General features: G+C 43.3%; 2 protein-coding genes across 3 annotated transcripts in view; both read right to left on the bottom strand.

Moving 5' to 3' along the window:
- uggt1 (UDP-glucose glycoprotein glucosyltransferase 1) overlaps nt 1-671 on the bottom strand; it is a 37631-nt gene extending 36960 nt beyond the window's left edge. For both annotated transcript variants that reach the window (XM_084382234.1, XM_084382235.1), the window contains exon 1: nt 590-671. In XM_084382234.1, coding sequence (XP_084238360.1) covers nt 590-620 — 31 coding nt within the window. In that variant the 5' untranslated portion in view covers nt 621-671. The remainder of the gene's footprint in view (nt 1-589) is intronic.
- Nucleotides 672-5138: 4467 nt separating this feature from the next.
- hs6st1a (heparan sulfate 6-O-sulfotransferase 1a) overlaps nt 5139-19305 on the bottom strand; it is a 58719-nt gene continuing 44552 nt past the window's right edge. Inside the window, exons 2-4 of the mRNA XM_084381860.1 lie at nt 13190-13412; nt 11193-11441; nt 5139-8752 (exon numbers count right to left, since the gene is read on the bottom strand). Of these exons, the coding sequence (XP_084237986.1) occupies nt 8426-8752; nt 11193-11441; nt 13190-13412 (799 nt within the window). The 3' untranslated portion in view covers nt 5139-8425. The remainder of the gene's footprint in view (nt 8753-11192; nt 11442-13189; nt 13413-19305) is intronic.

Here is a 19305-nt window from a genome sequence, read left to right as displayed (position 1 = left end):
AGGTGATGAAAAGGAAGGAGAAAACCCCCCCTGTTAATGACATCAGAGTCTAAGTGATAGTTTAATGTATTATACATACAGATCAAGACTTTCTGTGCTCTCTTGCTTGAGCTTACAGCTGGTAAACAAGAAGCGCCACCATCTCTGACCAATAGCAAAGTTCAGCGTGGCTCCTCCGACCAATCAAATCACAGTTTTGACATCCGGACTGTTTCAATGACAATCCCCAGGGCTGTAAGCTCACGATAAGATAGGATTCTTACTGATATTAAACTGCTAACTGAGAGACCTTCTCATACGTTTTGGTTTAAGTCGTCTAAACGTCATTAATGTCTATGAAATAGACACCCAGAGCCCGTCAAGTGTTGGTGAACTCACGGCGAGCTAACGCTACCTGGAAATTAACGTTAGCCAAAAAGACGCAGGAGCTAGCTAACTCTTCCTACACCAAAGGAAAACAACCCGATTTGACCTTTTTCGGTTAACTCACAGTCACCTAATGTCGTAGTCTCTAAAAACCAACAATAACCACCCTTGTATTCAGCCGTTTATACTTTCACAGCATAAAAAATGAATGATATGTTCTCACCGAAGCCGGCTCCGTAGCTTCCTGCATCCATCTTCCGCTGGGGAGTGGGAGGGTCCTGTCAGACAGTTTAGGTAGCCACAATACTGCCTGTTCAGAATGACTGAAATCCTCCGAGCATTAAACTATTTAACAACACTGAAACGTGACATGAACACAAAATAGCCCGTTTCACGAAAGATAATTAAAAACTGAAGAATGGTGAAACTGAACCTAATCTAGCAATTAACTTCACTGACTAACCCCTGCCACCCAAACTTAAAAAAACATAATTAAACTTTTTTTTTTTACTCAATTATAAATTCATTTTTTTGTTGATTTTGTTTTTTCTAGAGACAATTATGATACCAGCACAGAGCATTGGAAGCAAAGGTTTTCTTGCATTTTGCAGATCTTACAATGACAGGAATATTTTTTCAAATAATAATAATAATAATATTTTTTATATAGTGCCTTTCTTATCAAGGTTACAGTGAAATAAAATAAAATACAGATAAAACTGTAAAATGCAATACACTTAGTAAAACATCCTAATCAAAAAACGATATTCCTGCTCTGTGAGATCCTTTTTTGCATTCATGCCACTTACAGGTGTTAAAAAGCAGAGCTCATTACTGAATAGGCTATATATCTAAAATAAAATGTATGCTTAGCAGGGGTCAGTGGCTATTTGTATCAGTATTAAATGAAAACCCCACCCGAAACATAATTTACATTGATCCACTCCAGCCATTTTGGCCAGTAAAATCAATAATTACTAACCTACACAACTGTCTCCAGCTACAAATCAGAGCAGGTGTCACTTTTATGGAGTTTGTCCAATGACACTTCATTACTGGCAGGCTCCATGGGTGTTGAAAGTGTCTGAGATATGAAATCCAGATGAGGTTTAACAGCTGTGAAACAGAAAACGTGTCCATGTTGTTTTGTTATTTCCTATTGGTGCTGGATTGCAGGATTACTGCTATTTTTCTAGACAAGAGACTTAAAAATCAGATATTATAATATCATATTTAAAGACAGGAGTCTTCTATCTTCGTGTGTAGATAGGTAGGTGTATCTATGCAGGTACAGTATATGGCAATGTGCATGCCTACCTACCTAATGCTTGTAAAGACATATCTTTTTCTTCTCTTCTCTTTTAAATAAGAATTTGCTCATTGCATATTTTCTGTATTTAATTATAAAACAAAATCAGTGCAATATAAGTCATTAAAAACTCAAAGCTGAGTTGTATAATATTATGAATATAATCATTTCAATGTTAGGGAAAAGATTGGCCTTTTAAAAAGAGGAAGCTAGGAGATATCTGTGCGTGTAAATAATAGACATCATTAAAACTCAAATATTAAAGTTGAGTTGTATATCATAGATACATTATATGACTTTTAAGAGGGATTTAACATTTCAAAAGAGAACGATGGGAGATATCTGTGCATGCGAATAAGTTCAGGGCACCCACACTAATTTCAGACCAGACACTGCTCAGGTAATCCGTGCATATTTGGGACCTGATTTGAGAGAACGTCACATTTTAATTTGAAAAACGGCTCATGGAAATGAGGTTTGCTGTATGCCTGGTGTGATAGCCATGGGAAATAAATCCTGTATTTAGAATAAGCCAAATCTGTCCCCTTAGTTAACAGTATTTGTTATGTGGTAATGAAAAAGCAGAGAAACTCAAATCACTCTCAATTTGCAAAGGGCACCTGGGATTCCTGGGGTCCATTTTGTAAACCTTTACTGTCGCTCTGGGGCAGGTTGGTAAAAAATGCAGGGCTCCCTGTCCACCTGTTGTGTGGTCTTGAGAAAAAAAGAAGGAGATGAAAGGCATGGAGACACCGTCCCAGGGTGTAGAGACATGGAGTCTTGCTTTTTCATTTACTCGCTCTGCAGCCTAAATTAAATTGGACAGCTGATCCTCCAGAGGGAGCAGTTCCAGGGTTTGATTTAACATTATATAAAAAGCAGCGACATTAATTATCCTGCTGGATTTGACCTTCACTTTGAAGTGCACGCGCATATGACACCTCACACATGTAGGTGCATGTGCACACACACACACACACAAATCCACTGCAGCCCTGAGAGGACATGCCCAAACCACTTCACCTGACAGTCCTTGCGAGTATAGTTAAACCCAGCCTCACGCACGCGCTCACACGCTGCCCACAGGGCCTGTTCATCTGTCAGGAAGGTGACATCTTCAGATGAATTATGGGAGATGGTTGTCATCTTCTCCGGGGTCACATGCGAAATGGCGAACCCGGGCTGTGGGCTCTCTGTCCTCACACTATCACACGTCAGCCATTTTAGAGGTTGAAAGCCTCAACGGGGGACCAAAACGACCTCAATTAAACCTCCATTAATATTAATACATTTTGTCGTTTCACGTGAGTTGCTGCTAATTAAATGTGTCCCTGACTGCATAATGGGGGTCAGCCGGGGTCTCCTACATGAAGCTAATTCACCACATTACAGCCATCCAACACTGGGCTGGACTCGGCCCAAATCTTAAATACAGATGGAGACGAGGGCAGTCTTGGTTACTTTAGTGTTTCTAACAGTTGAACACATAAATAAACAAATGTATTCAGCAAACTGAGAACTTTTTAATTAAACATAGACTTACAATTTTCTTTTTTGCACTCTCATGTGTGCATGTGTCTCTTTATGTGTATAAAGGGAATACATTACCCGTCTAACAGCCTTAAAGTTCATGCTTGGCCCTGACCCAGGGTTTGTATCCCGCTCCATTTCTCCAACATCAACATTTATTGGACTTTTATGTAGAGGTTAATAAGTTTGTAGTGGATCAGCTCTTTATGAGCTTCTGGACCGAAGCTCCACACACACGCACACGAACATAATAAACACAGTTTAGACCATAATGGGATTGTGGGATTCCTCAGATTGGACTCCCACTGGTGCCAATCTGTAAGCGCTCCAGAGCTGAGTGCTGCCTGGGAGGTTGGATTCTTCTGTTCAATCCTTTAATATCATGAGAGGTGATTTGCTGTTGACCTGGGAGATTAGCCAAACCCGCTGTGGAAGGTCAGATAACGGCCCCAGATGTCCAATCGAATCATATTTATTTTATTGCTGAAGGAAAAATGTGCACTCCCGCACTGGACTGCGCTCTCTCGTTGCCATGTGCATTAACAGTGTATTGAAACTCTGCAAATTGTTTGTGTATAGAGATTTATCCACATTGTATATTTGATGATAGGGTCTAAGCCACGTAGCTGCTGGAAATGAGTCAGCCAGAGACAGAAGACCGAACTCCATGGTGACCGGTGCTGGCGCCAACAGGGCAATCCTCCAAAACTACAATAGCCTGGCTCTGATGCATGTAAGGGAGGCACTCAATGTGAACTTATCTGCAGAATTCCACGCTGAAAATAAGCGATAATAATGCCAGAGCTTCTTTGTTTGCATGAAAGAAGCATGGGACCGGCAATGAGGAGCTGCAGCCAGTTTGACCTCCTAATAATGGACTGCAGCCAGAGCCCATACAATCACTCAGAGCCTGGATTCCCACTGCAGGAGCACTTTCTCTCAAACACTCACATGCACATGTTCACCCAAACAAAAGCTGTCCAGCTCCGTGCAGTAGCTGAGCCATTATTGTTTGTTTAGTCCAGCTGCACTTGAAATGACAGCGACCCAGAGCTATGGGGAGGATTAAAGACTGCGTTCAGTCCAATACACCACGTACCAGCTGCCAGAGAGGCTGCACAGCCTTCCCTTTCTCTCCTGCTCCCCCTCATTTCCCTCTCTTTCTCTGTTCATATGTCAGGCACAAAAACATCCTCTCTTCCCTCCTGTCTTACATAAAGACGCTCTGATTCCTCGTCTCTTACACTCTCGCTGCTGCCCGCTCTGAGCTCCCTCCAGCCAATTGCCTCAGCCTGTCGCTGTCCAGGGAAATTATTTTCCACCCTGCCCTGAGGGGTCAAAGTTGAAGCTCACTGGACTGTTGATGAGACAGGGCGAAAGCCTGGGCTCTGCTCCCTCTCCTTTGCATTCAGCCAAGGACAGGGAATGATATTTATGCCGGCCTCCTGTCTCCGTCCCTTGCTTGCCAAACGCCTACCTGCCACAGCAGAGGAAGAAGAAGCATATTTGTGTGCATGTATGTGTGTTACGAAGCCCTGAGTGTCTGCAGATTGAATTAGGCCGTAGATCACTGTTGACAGGGCCGAGGTTGTCATTGGTGGGGGGGGACAAGCTGCTTTATGGGGTCATGGTCCTGTGGTTAGTGTGGGCAAGTGGTAGAAATGTCCTCTAGTTATAGATGTGGCCTGTGAATGAAAGTGCAGAAACCTAGAGGACAAAGCTCCCTAACAGGTCGTCAAAAAAAAATCCCTAACTGAGTGTTTCTCAGACGATTATGTGGCTGCATTTCAAGCTCATGAACTTGGATGTAGTTTAAATCTAAAAAAAAAAAAAAGGGTACAAGTGGAGATGTTTTTCATGCCAGTGCGCTTTATAATACGAGTGACAGAGCGGGCGACTTTATAAATTATATGCATTGACAACCACAACACAGTCAGGTCTGTAAAAATGAAATATTTTAATTGGTGGCTTGATGAGTCATTTTTGCAATCATAAGAAACAAACCCAGAATGATGCATACAGAAGGAGCCAGAGACAGACTGCACACCGATCCAAAAAAACAAGTCTCTATCACACTCTTTTAACACATCTTTTAAAAAAATAAAACAGGATGATGTTAGCGACACCTGGGTTGCTTCATTGTCACAAAGGAAAAGTTAAGACATCAGATATACATAGTGATGAGACATAAAATATTCGAGTACAGCTTTACAGCATCAATTCCTGGAATCATTTCAGTGAAAGGATAGACTTTTTCTTTCACACACTGTTCAGGTACAAGTATTTTATTTTGAGGACCACTTGAAATTGAAAAATAAAAAACACTCTCAGGGTAAAGAATCAGTTTTGTATTCTGTATTTAAACCACAAACGAACAGCCAGATATGGGTTTGGAGCGCAGTCCAAGAGCAGGTCTGACTTTGAATAAGAGGTTGTGGGCAAAATGCCTGGAGCTGCAGTGTTTTCAGGTCTCCAGTTTCAAGAGTACAATGAAGGGGAAGTTAATACGAAACACACGCACAAAAAAAAGGGACATCTCTCTTCCCGTGTCCATTTGTGTTACTTTGAAGGCTACACAAAAAGCAGCACATTGACTCTGGATGTATCCAAATACCTTTCATCATCGCCCCCCTTGTTCTTCTGTCCTTTCCTTCATGAATCATCCCTGATCTGAAAGAAGCTGATCAAAAAGGAGAGGATCCAGGCTGATTAGTTGGACCTTAACAGGGAGAGGGTGGGCGGATAAAAAGTATATTTTTACTTTTGTTCTTCTGACTTTAAAAAAAAAAAAAAATCTATTGTTAACAACCAGATACAACTTATTATTTAGCTTAGTACAAAGGAAGCTTGCTTGCATCCTCCCAGTCCCCTCGGGCTGACACCAAACTTTCATAACTACATTCAGTTTGATTAAAACGTAATGTGACGCGTCTTTTTCCCTTCACACTTTTACATTCTGTGCCCCAAGTTCTTACTGGTGTCCCCTCTTATTCCTCAGATTATTTAAATGTGGATAGGGTTGGGGTTGAATAACCTTTTATGAATTTGGTGCAATAGACCACATTCACACGGAGGCCATTTTCCTCTGACGTCATGTTGTTATTATGCTGCGGTGTTCCAGGTTGCAGGTCGTCAATCATTTCAACATCTAGCATTTGAGCACTTCCTGGCTAACATTACCGTTTGATTACATCCTGTTGGTTTCGACTTGCAACCTGGAAAACAACAGTACGACATTTGAGCTTCCCCCCCGAGGTAAATGGCCGCCTTGTGGATATATGATGTACTGGTGCGGACTACTGTCACCCAACCCTTCTTGTAAATTTTGCTGTACAGAGCAAAGACGCGTCACACAGGCAGATTTCTGAACCTATATATTAGGATTTTAGATAATCATAGTGATACAGTCCTCATATATTATGTAACCACGTCATGGGGGGGAGACAAGGACACGGGGACATGAAGCTGTAAAGGAAAAGGGCAGAGGGGAGTATTATTGGCTTGCATCGCTGCGATGGTCACACTGCTGTGACATGCTGCTGGAGGGACTTCGTTGCGTTGCCCTCCACCACCAAAACATGGCAAGAAAATTGGTCATGGAACCAGTCATTCACAAAACTCATCCTCTCTCAGTCAGGCACACTATTTACAAAGGCATACACATACGCCAATCAAAGGCATACTGTACATACTATTTACACACACAGAAACACACTCATCCGCGCAGACACACGAGTAGTCAGTCAAATTACTGAAGTATAATGCAGACATAATATCTGGCAATAATTATGTTGACTATGATCCCAGTACATAGAGGCACTGCTACCTCACCCCGTGCGTTCTTCAGGGTAAACACTGGTCGCACTAATGAACTACGGGTCACCGGCGCTGTGCGTGCCCTTTCAGCAGGTGGGAAGGAGGCTTGCTTGTGACCGCCGCTTTTACAACTCAGCTCTTGGTCAGGGAAAAAAAAAAGAAAAAAAAAAAAGACGAAACTAAAAAAATGCCACCCACTACATTAAGGGCTCACATTGCCATGGTGACCAGTAGTTCCACAACTCCCATCTCGCGCATTCGTCTGAGTTAAGGCTTCCAAAGCGCTTGCCGCTCACACGGCACGGTTCCTGGCAACAACCTGCAGCAGACTCACTCCTCTCCCTGCCTTTGATTTCTTCACACCTATGTGAGATTCAGCTCTGTAATTGGCTGTTATTCTCTGCAGGACTGAGACGCATAAAAAAAAAAAAAAAGACAGAGAAAAGGAGAAATAATGAAGTCGTTAAGCGACAGGAGCTTTGGGAACCTTCAACAGAGAAACAGGCCACTCCCCTCTACAACAAGATACAAGGCTTTAGTAATGGCTATGGTCCATTGTTCGTCCATCCGATTCGTTAGCTTTGACTTATATAAAACCAATAAAAATAAAGAAATAAAGGAATCACTTTTCTTTAGGCAGCAATATTGGTCTCAGTGTTATTACAATTCTGCTTTAAAAAAAGCATAAACACAAAGAAAAATACAAATGAAATCATCCTAAAATGAGAATGAGACTGTCACTATTTCATGACCAAAGCGTGTTCATGGGTGAAATGGCTGATTTTTTTCTTTTTTTAAGCAGAAAGCTTTATTACACAACTCAGTCCCACTCTTCTTTCATTCGAGTTCAGTCTCTCATGTACTCCCACCCTTTTCTGTGTTCAGCTCAGCCATTAGCATACTCTTATAGCTTTCCCAAGTCCCTTTGACACTGGAGCATCCAGGAAGTAGACTGGTCCTTTTTTAGCAAAGATTAGTGGGAATTCACAGACTTAAATTTTTATTTTCTCATGCTCCATATTAGGCCACAGAGAACGAAAGGAACACAGGAGGAGGAGGAGGAGGAGGAGGGAGAGATGGATGAGACACTCGGTTGTCAGCAACTCTTAAAAATATCTCTCCTCTGCTCAGTCAGTAATGATGACAGGAGAGACAGAGAAACTCAGAGGGGGGGAAAGGGCAAGCGGGAGCTAATAACAACTGGGCGAGCCGCAATAACACGAGCTGATGCAATCGACCAAGCCCAGCTCTCCATAGCTCCATAACTCTCTGCTAAAGTCTGTTTGTCAGTCATCTGGGTCTTTGATGCAGGCGCCACTCTCTGTGTATATGTGTGTGTGTGTGTGTGTTTGTATGTATTTCACATTACATATGCATGTCTGTGTGTTTGTTCTCATTCTGCTGCTACCAGCGGTTGATAATCTGGTTCATGTAGTCCTCGGTGGGGAGCCTGCTGCCCGCCTCCTCCGTTCTGCCTCCCTCCTCGCCCTCCTCCCGCTCCTCCCGCTCCCCTTCCCCGTCCTCCAGTGTCGACACCGAGCTCTGCCGGCTGTGGGAGGGCCACAGGTTGACGCCCAGGCCCAGGCCCTGGTGGGTCTGCTGCAGGTGGTTCTTGATGCGCTGCTGCCGCCTCTCCTGCTGCCGGGTGTACTGGTAGCGCTGCTGGAACAGGTCCCTGGCGTAGTCGTAGAGCTCCATGTCTAGCTCGTTCAGCTCCTCTATACGCTGGACCTAACGAGGGAAGAAACGTTTTTATAAATTAGCTCAGAAGAAGACAACATGGAGAAGATGAGGTGGAATAAAGACCATGAAGAAAGTAAGAGCCGGTTGCAGGATCTATGTAACTAAACTCCTTCCATTGTATTAAGTGTTGCTCAAGTCTGATGCTTAAGTGGATGACATAAACAAATTAAAAAGGCAGACATGCAGAGGCAGAGCAGGAGACTGAACACTAAGAGTGTAGGCGTAAAAAGACTTCTATCAACCTTCTTAACTTCTTAAGGAAATGACTCTTGTTCAGGAGAGCGTCACCGACCTTGTACGAAAAACAAAGTGTTCAAAACCTTACGTAACAGGAAGAATGCAGTTTTGTAACAGTGATGATTTGTGTTTGTTTTGAATTTTTTCCTTGGTCGACTTGAAAACGTTTCTTAGGAGCGGTTTTGAGACCATTCGCCGTCGTTGTAGCACTGTAAACTTAGCCCAAATTACACTTCCTAAAGTATTACTGGGCATTCACAGCAAAAACAGCCCTGCATTAGAAACTACACCACGTAAAGAAGTCCTGCTCCAGGTAATGGTGAGACAGTAGTAAATAAGACATTTAATCCAAGGAGTCCAGGTTAAGGAACAGATTTATGCATTTTAAGGTTAGAACTGCCGTCTTTTAAATCTCTAAGAAGTCATCACAAACTAGTTAATCTTTTGCTCATTTGACAAACTAGGTTTGAACTATTGCAACAAAGGTTGAGCCAGGTTTAACTTTTCCTGTCAATCCTTACGTAACGACCATAATGAGAGCGGGATACAGCGTCAGAGGCTCAGTGTCACTGCAGAGTCATTGGACGTAGGACGTATGTTGATTGTACCCTTTCCCACTAAAGATAAAAGCCAGCTGTTGAGTGTGGGTGAGTGAAAGGGGTTTTGGAAAGTACTAACCACCAGAGCAGAGACATATTTTAAAATTTAGCCTGGTTCCTTTCTTGAAATGCAGGTAAAGAGCTTGGATTTCTCAAAAGGTTACTGGTCTCCTGGGAAGGCTCCTGCAGTGAAATCGCCCTAATACATGACATTTGTATAAAAGCTTTACAGGACGTCTACATGGAGAGAGAACAGTGCGTTGGCAATATGTGGAGCAAGATAACAGAAACGTGTTTGATGTTTGGTTATGCAGTGCAGCTGGCTGCATTGCCGTGTGTCATCTGCTGCGTGCGAATTCAACACAGAGGGGGGAAAATGTGTTTAATTAAGAGAATCCCTTTGAAATCTGTGATGGAGTGCTGGATTTCATTTGTGGGCAACGTGTGCGAGAACAGAAGGAAGCGACGCGCCACATCAGTGTTCGAAAATTAGAGATGTTTGATCGGCAGCACGGGGGACACCGGCACAATGCCAGGAAGACGGCGCTGAGCTCAAGTCGTCAACACAAAGACTTCATGTATCAGAGAGCAGTCATCATATAATTTAGGAACCGGTTTCAATCAATAATGACTCACTGGGATCTTGCAGCCACGATGGCATAAGTGGGCTTTCAGCAGCTCTGCGAGTGTAGAGAACCCGCTGATGTAATTATCTGACTTTTTATAAATAACTTTACACAGCACCTTTAGAAGTATTTAATTTAAAAGCCAATTTAAAAGAAAACGACTAATTTTTACTCAAAATGCCACACGCAGCCTCGTATACCTGCCAGAATTTCTCCACGTGATTTTCCCTCTTTTCTGTGGTTATAACAATCAGGTCCAGCTTTCCACAGCGGCTGTCAGCAGGGCATATTTTATTTTCTCTCCTCGCAACTGGTTTTGATGTATAAATCGCCGGTCTACTGTGTACTGGAGGATATTTTTCGCTGGGAAAATTGAGCCTAAGAACTCCCGCATTGGACCAATCAAAGTGTGAAGAACATGTTTGAAGCTGCTGTTTTTCAACAGTGACAGTCATCCCAACTCATTTCACAGCTATATAAGACCGCTGTGTTTACCCTCTGTTTCTCTCTTTCTCTACTTCTTTTCTCCAGCTATTTTTTTCACTTCTGTTTGAAATAATTGTTTTATTTCCAACCTGTAAATGAATCTGCTACGGCTGCCATGTTTATTTTCTAAGAGAGATGTCGCTAATAACAAAACTAATCTAAGAAAATAAGAGGTTTTTTTCCCTCTATAAACATCAGCAAGAAGATACATACATACTGAAAATCCTTCATCTGTCAAAGATCCTATCAGCAAAATGTGCTTAAAGTGTCAAAGTAAAAGTACTGAGCTGCGACGATAAGATGATACAATGATACATTAACTGAAAGAAAATTAGTTGCCAACTATTTTGATAACCGATTAATTGTTTCAATCATTTTTCAAGCAAAATTGTCAATCAAGTAGTTGGTTCAGGTTTCTTAAATGTGAGGATTTGCCGCTTTCCTCAAGTAATTGAAACCTAAACTAGCAGCAGCACTCACCGTAGCGTTGTCCAGGTCCACCCCTGCAGCGCGGGTGCTGTTGTACTGCATGAACGGCCTGATGAAGCGCAACCTGAAGGTTCGTTCAAACAGGAACTGGGTTTTCCTCTGGTACTCGGTCAGACCGAAGAAAGCCATGTCTCGTAGGTTCTTCTTGGCCGACTCCAGGAGAAGCTGGGCCCTCTTCTTCTCTGGGACCGTGGACATGTTGTAGCAGCCGACGAGGCTCAGGTCTGCTAACATACGCACCTACAGACACAGGAACAGGAAGTGATGGACGTTAGAGGAGGCAGCGGATGTTTAGATTAGGGCTCAATCAGGTCAGTTTTTAACATCTTCTGGATTTCTGCTTTAGTTTTACAGGCGAGGAACAAAATGAATGTGGAGATTTCACTTGTTTATAATAAAATGTACTATTTGTGGCATTGATGCTGAAAAGCTGAAAATTAACTGATGGCGAGATAATTGATGAGTCATCCAACTGGGACTGCAACTAATGATTATTTTCATAATTGATTTAATCTCTCATTATTTTCTGGGTTAATTGTTTAGTCTATGAAATTTCACGAAGGCCACAGTGATATCTTCAATTTGCTTATTTTGTCCGACTCACAGCTGAAAAATCTGCTCTCACAAATGACAGAAAATATCAAAATAGTCTTATTTGAGAGCTTGAAACAATTTTTTTTTTTTGCTGTTTTTGTTTTAAGTATGATGGACAACGATCTGTCAGTCATGTCGCTGCAGACACATTTCTTTGTTGGTTGACTAATTGCAGGGTTCCTACATCTTCCAAGCACTTTGCATCAAGTTGCATCTTAATTTGCAGCTGTGGTAATTCACACTCAAAGTGATTATTTCACTTCACCACATTACATCAGATGTGTTTGTGATGCAAACAACGAAAGTCATGTTCCGTGATTTCATTCTACATCAATAGTAAGACCAATTCTGATCATTTACAGGTCAAAACACGTCATCAAAAAAGTAAAAAAAAAAGTAACAACATGGCCGACAGCTTAATTAACTGATAATGACTAAATCTAGTAGTTGAAGCCCTGATCTGTGCTGCAAATCCAATATTAAGTAACTCCTTTTGGACATCTCTGTGTCATTAATCACTTTCTTTTCAGATTCCTTGATCAGGCATTTAACTTAACAAACTAAATTCATTTTGATTCTGCTGGATTTGCTCCAGAATGAGAGATCACTTCATCATTGAGTGCAATCTGGAGCTGTTGTGCTACAGTACAGGAGCAGGGACTGCATACTGATTTGGATCCACAAGAGTACACAGTGTGCACCTCAGCCTGCTCGTCCACCAGGATGCCTCAAGAGTGTGTGTGTGTGTGTGTGTGTGTGTGTGTGTGAGTTCGCCACATTCATAAGTTATTGGACCCTGAGTAATAACAGCCTGGGGCTCAGATGAGATAAGCTGGCCAACACGTTTAGGTGGGAGACCGAGACAGCATGAGAAAAGAAGCTGTGAATTTGAGGTGTTTGTGGCCAGCGGGTGACTGTTTATGTGTGTGAGCTCACATGTGTACAACTCATAATATATCTTTCGGATATTTTGGAATTTCAATTAGTCTGGGTGTTTAACTTTCACTTGCTTAAAAGATTTCATTATTTACCTACAGAGTATTTAATTCTACCATCAACTACATCGTTTTTGCCACAGAGATGTCTTCCCTGCATTGGTATTTTCCATTAGGCATGGATTTATGATGCTAGAAGTCTGGCCAGGTGTTAAGATGCAGGTTAGCTCGGTACAGCGGTGATGAAATCAGCTGCTCGTTTGAGCGTTTGCAGTAAAACAGGGTCTTTGCGCAAATGGCCCACAGAAGCCCAAAAGCAAAGTTTAATGGCTGAGGATTTGTGGGCTCCTGCAGACAACCTGGCAACATATCCCATCTTTTGAAGCATACAGAGTGCAGTTTTTATTGCCTTCCATCATTGTTACTGGCGTGGTTGTATTGAAAGCTTTTTCTCTGTACCTGTCTGTTATTGGCCAGGTTGTAGGGACAGTCCATGAACTGCTGCAGGGTGCACCCCGACCAGTCGGAGCCCTCGTAGCAGGAGGGCAGCTCCTCGGGCGTCGGGGTCCGTCCATCGCACATGTGCAGGGAGGTTTTCCATGTTGCTCCCCGCTGCACGTGCCGCCACTCGCTGAGGTATCGAGACACCGGGTCCCTCAGCAGAGTGATGTAGTAGAACTTCCTGTTGGGAAAGAGAAACATTTACATTAGCTCATTTTTTGCACAATAAATTGTCTCGATATAGGCTCGATCAATCAATCAACACAACCTGTAAAAAGCTCATTTGTTTGTGTTAGTGCAACTTATTTTTTAGTTTACTTTTTGTCACCATTTGGGAATGAGTCATCTTTTGATTGCTCAGATCAAGTGAAAAAGCAGAGATGAGAGGCGTTGGAAGCAAAAAGTGCAACAAAAATTCCTTCAAAGTCACTGCATCATGTGTAATTCCCCAGTTGCACATGTGGTGGCACTGTTTACAACGCTTTCCGGCAGCAGTTCATCCACATCCACAAAAACTCAGTAGTAGGGAGGCTACAGACGGGAGGTTGTCATACTTAATACCATATTATTTGCATTTACTAGAAGCGGGCCTGTGATGCACAAAAGAAATCTGTGCAGCAGACAGGAAGTAAAACTACAAATGAGCGGGAGGAGGAGGAGGTGAGGGCGAGAGTTGATTTGTCAGGCAGAGGATCAGGTCAGGGTTCGGGCCACACTGTGCAGGAAAAGAAACTGCTGGCACAAGCACATCTCACTCTGCAACACACATCTCCGCAAACATCCTTATATATCCGACACACACACACACACACACACGCCAAACATCCTTCCTCACACCCGCACCTCCTCAGTCTGCCTCCAAGAGATGACTCACCCCACATCTGAGATATGGATGGGACCGTCTCTGTGGTGTGTAGCGTAATGGTGCATAGCACAGTTCAATGTCTCTCCAGAGGGGGACACTCCCACCAGAGCGGAGACCTTTCCAGGCCTTCACACTCCAGCTAATTACTGCAGTCTAATCAATCAACACATCCTCATTAGCCGCACACACATGCAACGTATGCATGCGAGTGTTTATGTGTAGCTATGCGCCTGCAGTGTGTCTGGGAGCGAATGGTATGGATCTGTCTGGGCAACAGGCGCATGCCGCCGGTCGAAAAATACTCGCAGGCACACATGCTGGCCCTCCTCTCCTGGGGTTGCATCACGTCAGAGGAATGTTTGCAGAGAGAATTTTGTGTGCTGACAGGACTCCACGAAACCCCCTCCCCGGTCCACACAAGCCACCTCACATATACACACAGACTCTCTGCTTCCATCGCTAAATCTTTGGCTTCACACTACAAAGCTCACCCGGCGAGAGAGGAGGGGTTGCCGGGCGGACACAAAGCCCCAAGTGTCACACAAACAGTAGCAGTGTCTGGATATTAAAAAGATTAAAACCCACGAAATCCAGTGGCAGCGGGGAGATCCTGCACTACAAAACAACTAAACCCTAAATCTAGCAACAGCTGAGAGTCGGCGCACGATAAAACAACCAAACTCTAAATCCGGCGGCGGCAAGGAGATCCTGGACAATAAAAACAAAAACAAATTTCATCTGGGAGATCCTGCGCAACAAAACAACCACACCCTGATTTGAGCTGCAGCACGGAGAGATCCCTGCAAATGAAACAAATCTTGTAGCAGCAGGGGGATCACGGACAATGAAACGACTAAACCCTAAATCCAGCGGCAGCTGGGAGAACCCAGGCAACGAGTCAAACTAGACCCTCAATCAGAGGACAGCGGGGGGATCACGGCCATAGAAACAAGTATCTAAACTCTAAATCCCATCAACCTAAACCTAAAATCTCATCCCTGATCTAATCAAAAGCAGAGGAGAGGAGAGGCAGCGTCACACTGGAGCCTGCAGGAGACCGGGGTACATTATGGAGATTCCTATGATGACATTATCAGGATTCCTAACACTCCCCAGAGTGCAGAGTGTGTTTGTGTGTGGGTGTACGAGAGCCGGCTGTGTATGTGTGTGTGTGCGCGTTTCTGAGTAAGACTACGCCTATTAAATCAGTGATGACATTTTCCCCCTTTTGGCTTCTATTCAGCTGAAGAAACACGGTACTGTTTGGCCCTTGCGACAGAGACGGGAGGAGAGGGAGAGGGTGAAAAGAGAGAGTGAGAGAGAGAGAGATGGAGAGATAGAGAGAGAGTCAGAGAAAGAGAGAGAGAGAGAGAGAGAGAGAGAGAGAGAGAGAGAGAGAGAGAGAAGAGGGGGCGGAAGAGAATTTCAATTAGTTTTCTAATACTGTGAAAGCAGTGAGGGCCCCGAGCCCAAGTGATTTATCAAAGTTATGGCTCCTGCTATAATGAAGGCTCAGGCATATTACCAGGCAAAATAAATAAATAACATGCACGTAAACACAGTCTCTCTGCTCACGCACACACACGGGCATACATGCAGACCCAAATAAATGATCTTAAACGGCATGCCTGCGTGTCGTGTCTGCTGGGTCGGGGGGACCGCAAAACTGGTGCCGTGGAGACTTTCTCGCCTTAAAGCCTAATGATGTCTGGCCGTGTGCTCAGATCCCAAGGTAATGATGTTTCAACCCACCGACACACACACACACACACACATACGCACCCACACAGGTTTACTCACTCACCAGCAGTGAGTCCACTCCCATGAAACACACTTTCTCTCACACACTCCCTGCCTCCGAGGCGACAGCACATTACGGCAGATATTTTTTTTCACAGGTGATACTGAAGCGTACGTGCGCTTGTCAAATTAACTTCAAAGCTAACGCGCAGAGCTCAATTTCTTGCCGTCCACATTTTAAGCACTACGTCCTCCGGCTGAGTACAGGGATCTGCAGTCTGGGAGCAGCAGCGTTTTCAGACTGTGTGCCTTTTTTTGTTATCTGCAACAAATGGAAGAACACCCCTCAACACCCTCGTGAAAAACACTCAAAACTGTATTTATCAGGTGCCAGACATGTCCACTAATCGGCGAGATTTATCTCATGTGTCAAGTAGGACTGATAAAAAAAAAAAAAGTGTTAGGCAGGGTGGGGTGTGATGAAGCCTTTGTCTGGACCACTGTGGGATCCAGACTGAACAAGGACATTTTTGTCTTTTATCTCACACTTTGTTTCTCTGTTTTCTGCTTTACCCTCATCACAATTCAAAACTGAGGCTGTAGGGACAGGATGAAGTGTAGTAGCTGTCCGGCTGAATAAAAAGCAAAGAAAGCAAGAAGAGAACATTCAATCTCTATTTCTCTAACATCTTGAGAGGGCTTTCTGACTTTCAAACCTCCCTTTATCACCATCCCTCCCATTTCCAGTGAATGTCTTTGTGTTTACACATGCTGTAAATAAGAAAGAATGAGACACTTGAGAGGCTTTTTCAACTCGCCAAGAGTAGGAGACACTGGACTACTTGTAAGTCTTTACCATTTTTGGTATCACAATAGTCAAACATGAAGGTCCCACAGTGACACGTTGACGTCTTTTTGGGTTATAAAGCGGGTGCTATATAAATACTGTGAAAGTACAGTCCGTATTCATATCTAACAGATTGTCAGGACTTCCGTAAAGTTGTGATGCCACCACTATACTGTTGCCACCCACAGCAACACCCCTGGCATGGCGGTGGTTGTATAAACTCCAGCAGTGCCAAGGTGGAAACACAGTGGGTGGTGCCTGCTCAGGCCTGTGAGAGCTGACCCATCAGAACAGACTGGCCTTTTCAGGAAGAGGGCCTCAAAGAGACAGGCACTAAAAAAAGAGCATTCAGACAGAGGGAGAAGAGGTGCTGCAGCAATGGACAGTATGAGAAAGAAATAATGTGGGTTTTGAGTAATAAAGCATCTAAATTTTCTAGTAGACACCAATAATAAATGTGTGGACCTGAAAATTTGCATCATTTGGGACCTTGGGAACGATAACTGAACAAACATGAGCAGCTACAGCTAGGGATAGACCGATTATCAGTAGTGGTCCCCGCACCATCACGACTTAACTCCCAAATGACCCACCCACAACACTTCAGCCTTTCAACACTGAGTAATCTGAATCTGCATCTGAAGCAACTAGTAACCAACGTTATCAAATATATGTAGAGGAGTGGAATTATAAAGTAGCAGAAAATGGGAATACTGAAGTAAATCACCTCAAAACTGCACTTAAGTTAAGTACTTGAGTAAATCTTTCTCACATTCCAACACTGGTTATTCTGAATTTTGACCCAAAGATTTTTATTTTCCCGCAAATGTATATCCGATCCAAATATTAGTTATCCGTCTTGTTATCGGCCCACGACCCACAAATGAGCCGGTCTGGCCCTCAGAAAGTCTACGGGTTGAAATCGAGTGCACATGTGAGCCAGCATGAGCGCATGTGAGCGTTATCAGGAGGAAACACACAGCGCCTGGGCCTGTTATGTTCTCTCAGAGCCCGGGGAAAATGAGCCCTTTGCCTGTTTCCCGTGGGTCACAAATCACCACGTGTACAACCTCCACCTTCCCTCTTTAACCTCTCTTCCCTTTCCATTTAAATCTTTCCCCCTCTCTGTCGGTCGTCTTCTTTCAGCCCATCTCTTATTCTCGTCCACCCCCCTGTAGGTGTGTCTCGGCCTGATTACAACGTGTCCTCCCTTCCAGGAGTTGGTTTTTGTTAAAATGTCAAACCAAGACCTCGTGAGTAATGTCCTGGAACCTCAAATTGAGGAATGGTGCGGTTTAAATGGTTTTGTTGCGCCGGTTTAGTCTTGGTTAGTGTTGTTAAAGGTTAGAAAACAGGAGAATGATTTATTAGGTTTAAGGTCTACTATTTCACAAGCTCGGGTTGCTGTTTTTAGTTAAAGTTTTACGCAAATTAAGGTTGTTCTGGAAGCTTTCTTTTTATGACATGGAGGCAACAACAGCAGCACAAGAAATACTGGAGGTGGTTTGTGGCTGCAATACACAGGAGACACATAGACTTTTTTTTTCTCAACCAAGTGTGAAAAGTTTAAAGGTTCGCTTAAATCTAAGGTTATGGCTCACGGTAGGATTTATGCTTGCAGGCACACGCACGTATGAGCACCCAGACGCACAAACACCATGAAGCCGGCAGCATCCCTCCGCGTCGAGCATCCATGATTTATTAATAGTTCACGGATGTTTGTTGAAACCTGATCTGCTCAACAACACAGCTCTTTGCCACCTCTAAAAATGAACCTGAACCCGACAGCTTTTGAGATAAAAAAAATAAAGAAATTCCTACAAATGGAGTGGAGAGACACTTTTTTTCACCCTAAGTTGAAAACCCACAGATGCACAGAGACAGCAGAGAGCTGTTTATTAAATCACTGCTGTGATCTGCCAACAATTCATCACCTGTCATAATTCACTGGCTTCCACTTTTCTGATGGGTTTTAGGTCTGGAAACTGAGATCCAGGTCTCCAGTCAGACGAGAGGATGAGTCTGGAAACTTGTCTTTCATTTCCACTTATTGATCCTGCTACACCGGGTGACTCATGTGTATCGATGTTTGTTCATTTATTGCATCGTGAATGTGCTGAATAATGGTGAGGCCTCTCTTTGTGTGAACAGGCCTGTCGTTGTGAATCATGTTTCCAAACTGTCTTCGGTGGATGTATTTATTATATTCATTATAATAACGCAATATCAATCAATCGACAGGATTGGTTGTTGATTAACATTTGAAATGATTTGCTGCATTTCTCTTGTATCATAATGAACTGAAGATCTTTGGATTGTGGACTGTAGGTCAGTCAAAATGAGCAGTTTAATGACATCATCTTTGTGGACAAATAATTCACTGAGCAAATGATGGATTAAAAAAATGGCGGATTAATCAAGTATGAACATCACCACCAGCTGCAACCCAACATTATTGTATTTAAAGGCACTTGAATTTAGAGATTTAATTGAGATCTTGGAGTTTGTGTTGTAATCACTGTCTGTCAACAATATGATGTGTTCATGATGTAATTGATGACAGGACTCCAATTGGGATCCCACCTAGGTCGACTCAAGTGAAGCAACACATCAATTTATATT

This window comes from Pagrus pagrus (assembly GCF_965226575.1).
Source record: "Pagrus pagrus genome assembly, chromosome: 18".
NCBI classification, from domain to species: Eukaryota; Metazoa; Chordata; class Actinopteri; order Spariformes; family Sparidae; genus Pagrus; species Pagrus pagrus.
Note: the sequence above shows the minus strand (reverse complement) of the source record. Positions and strands in the feature narration are given on the sequence as shown.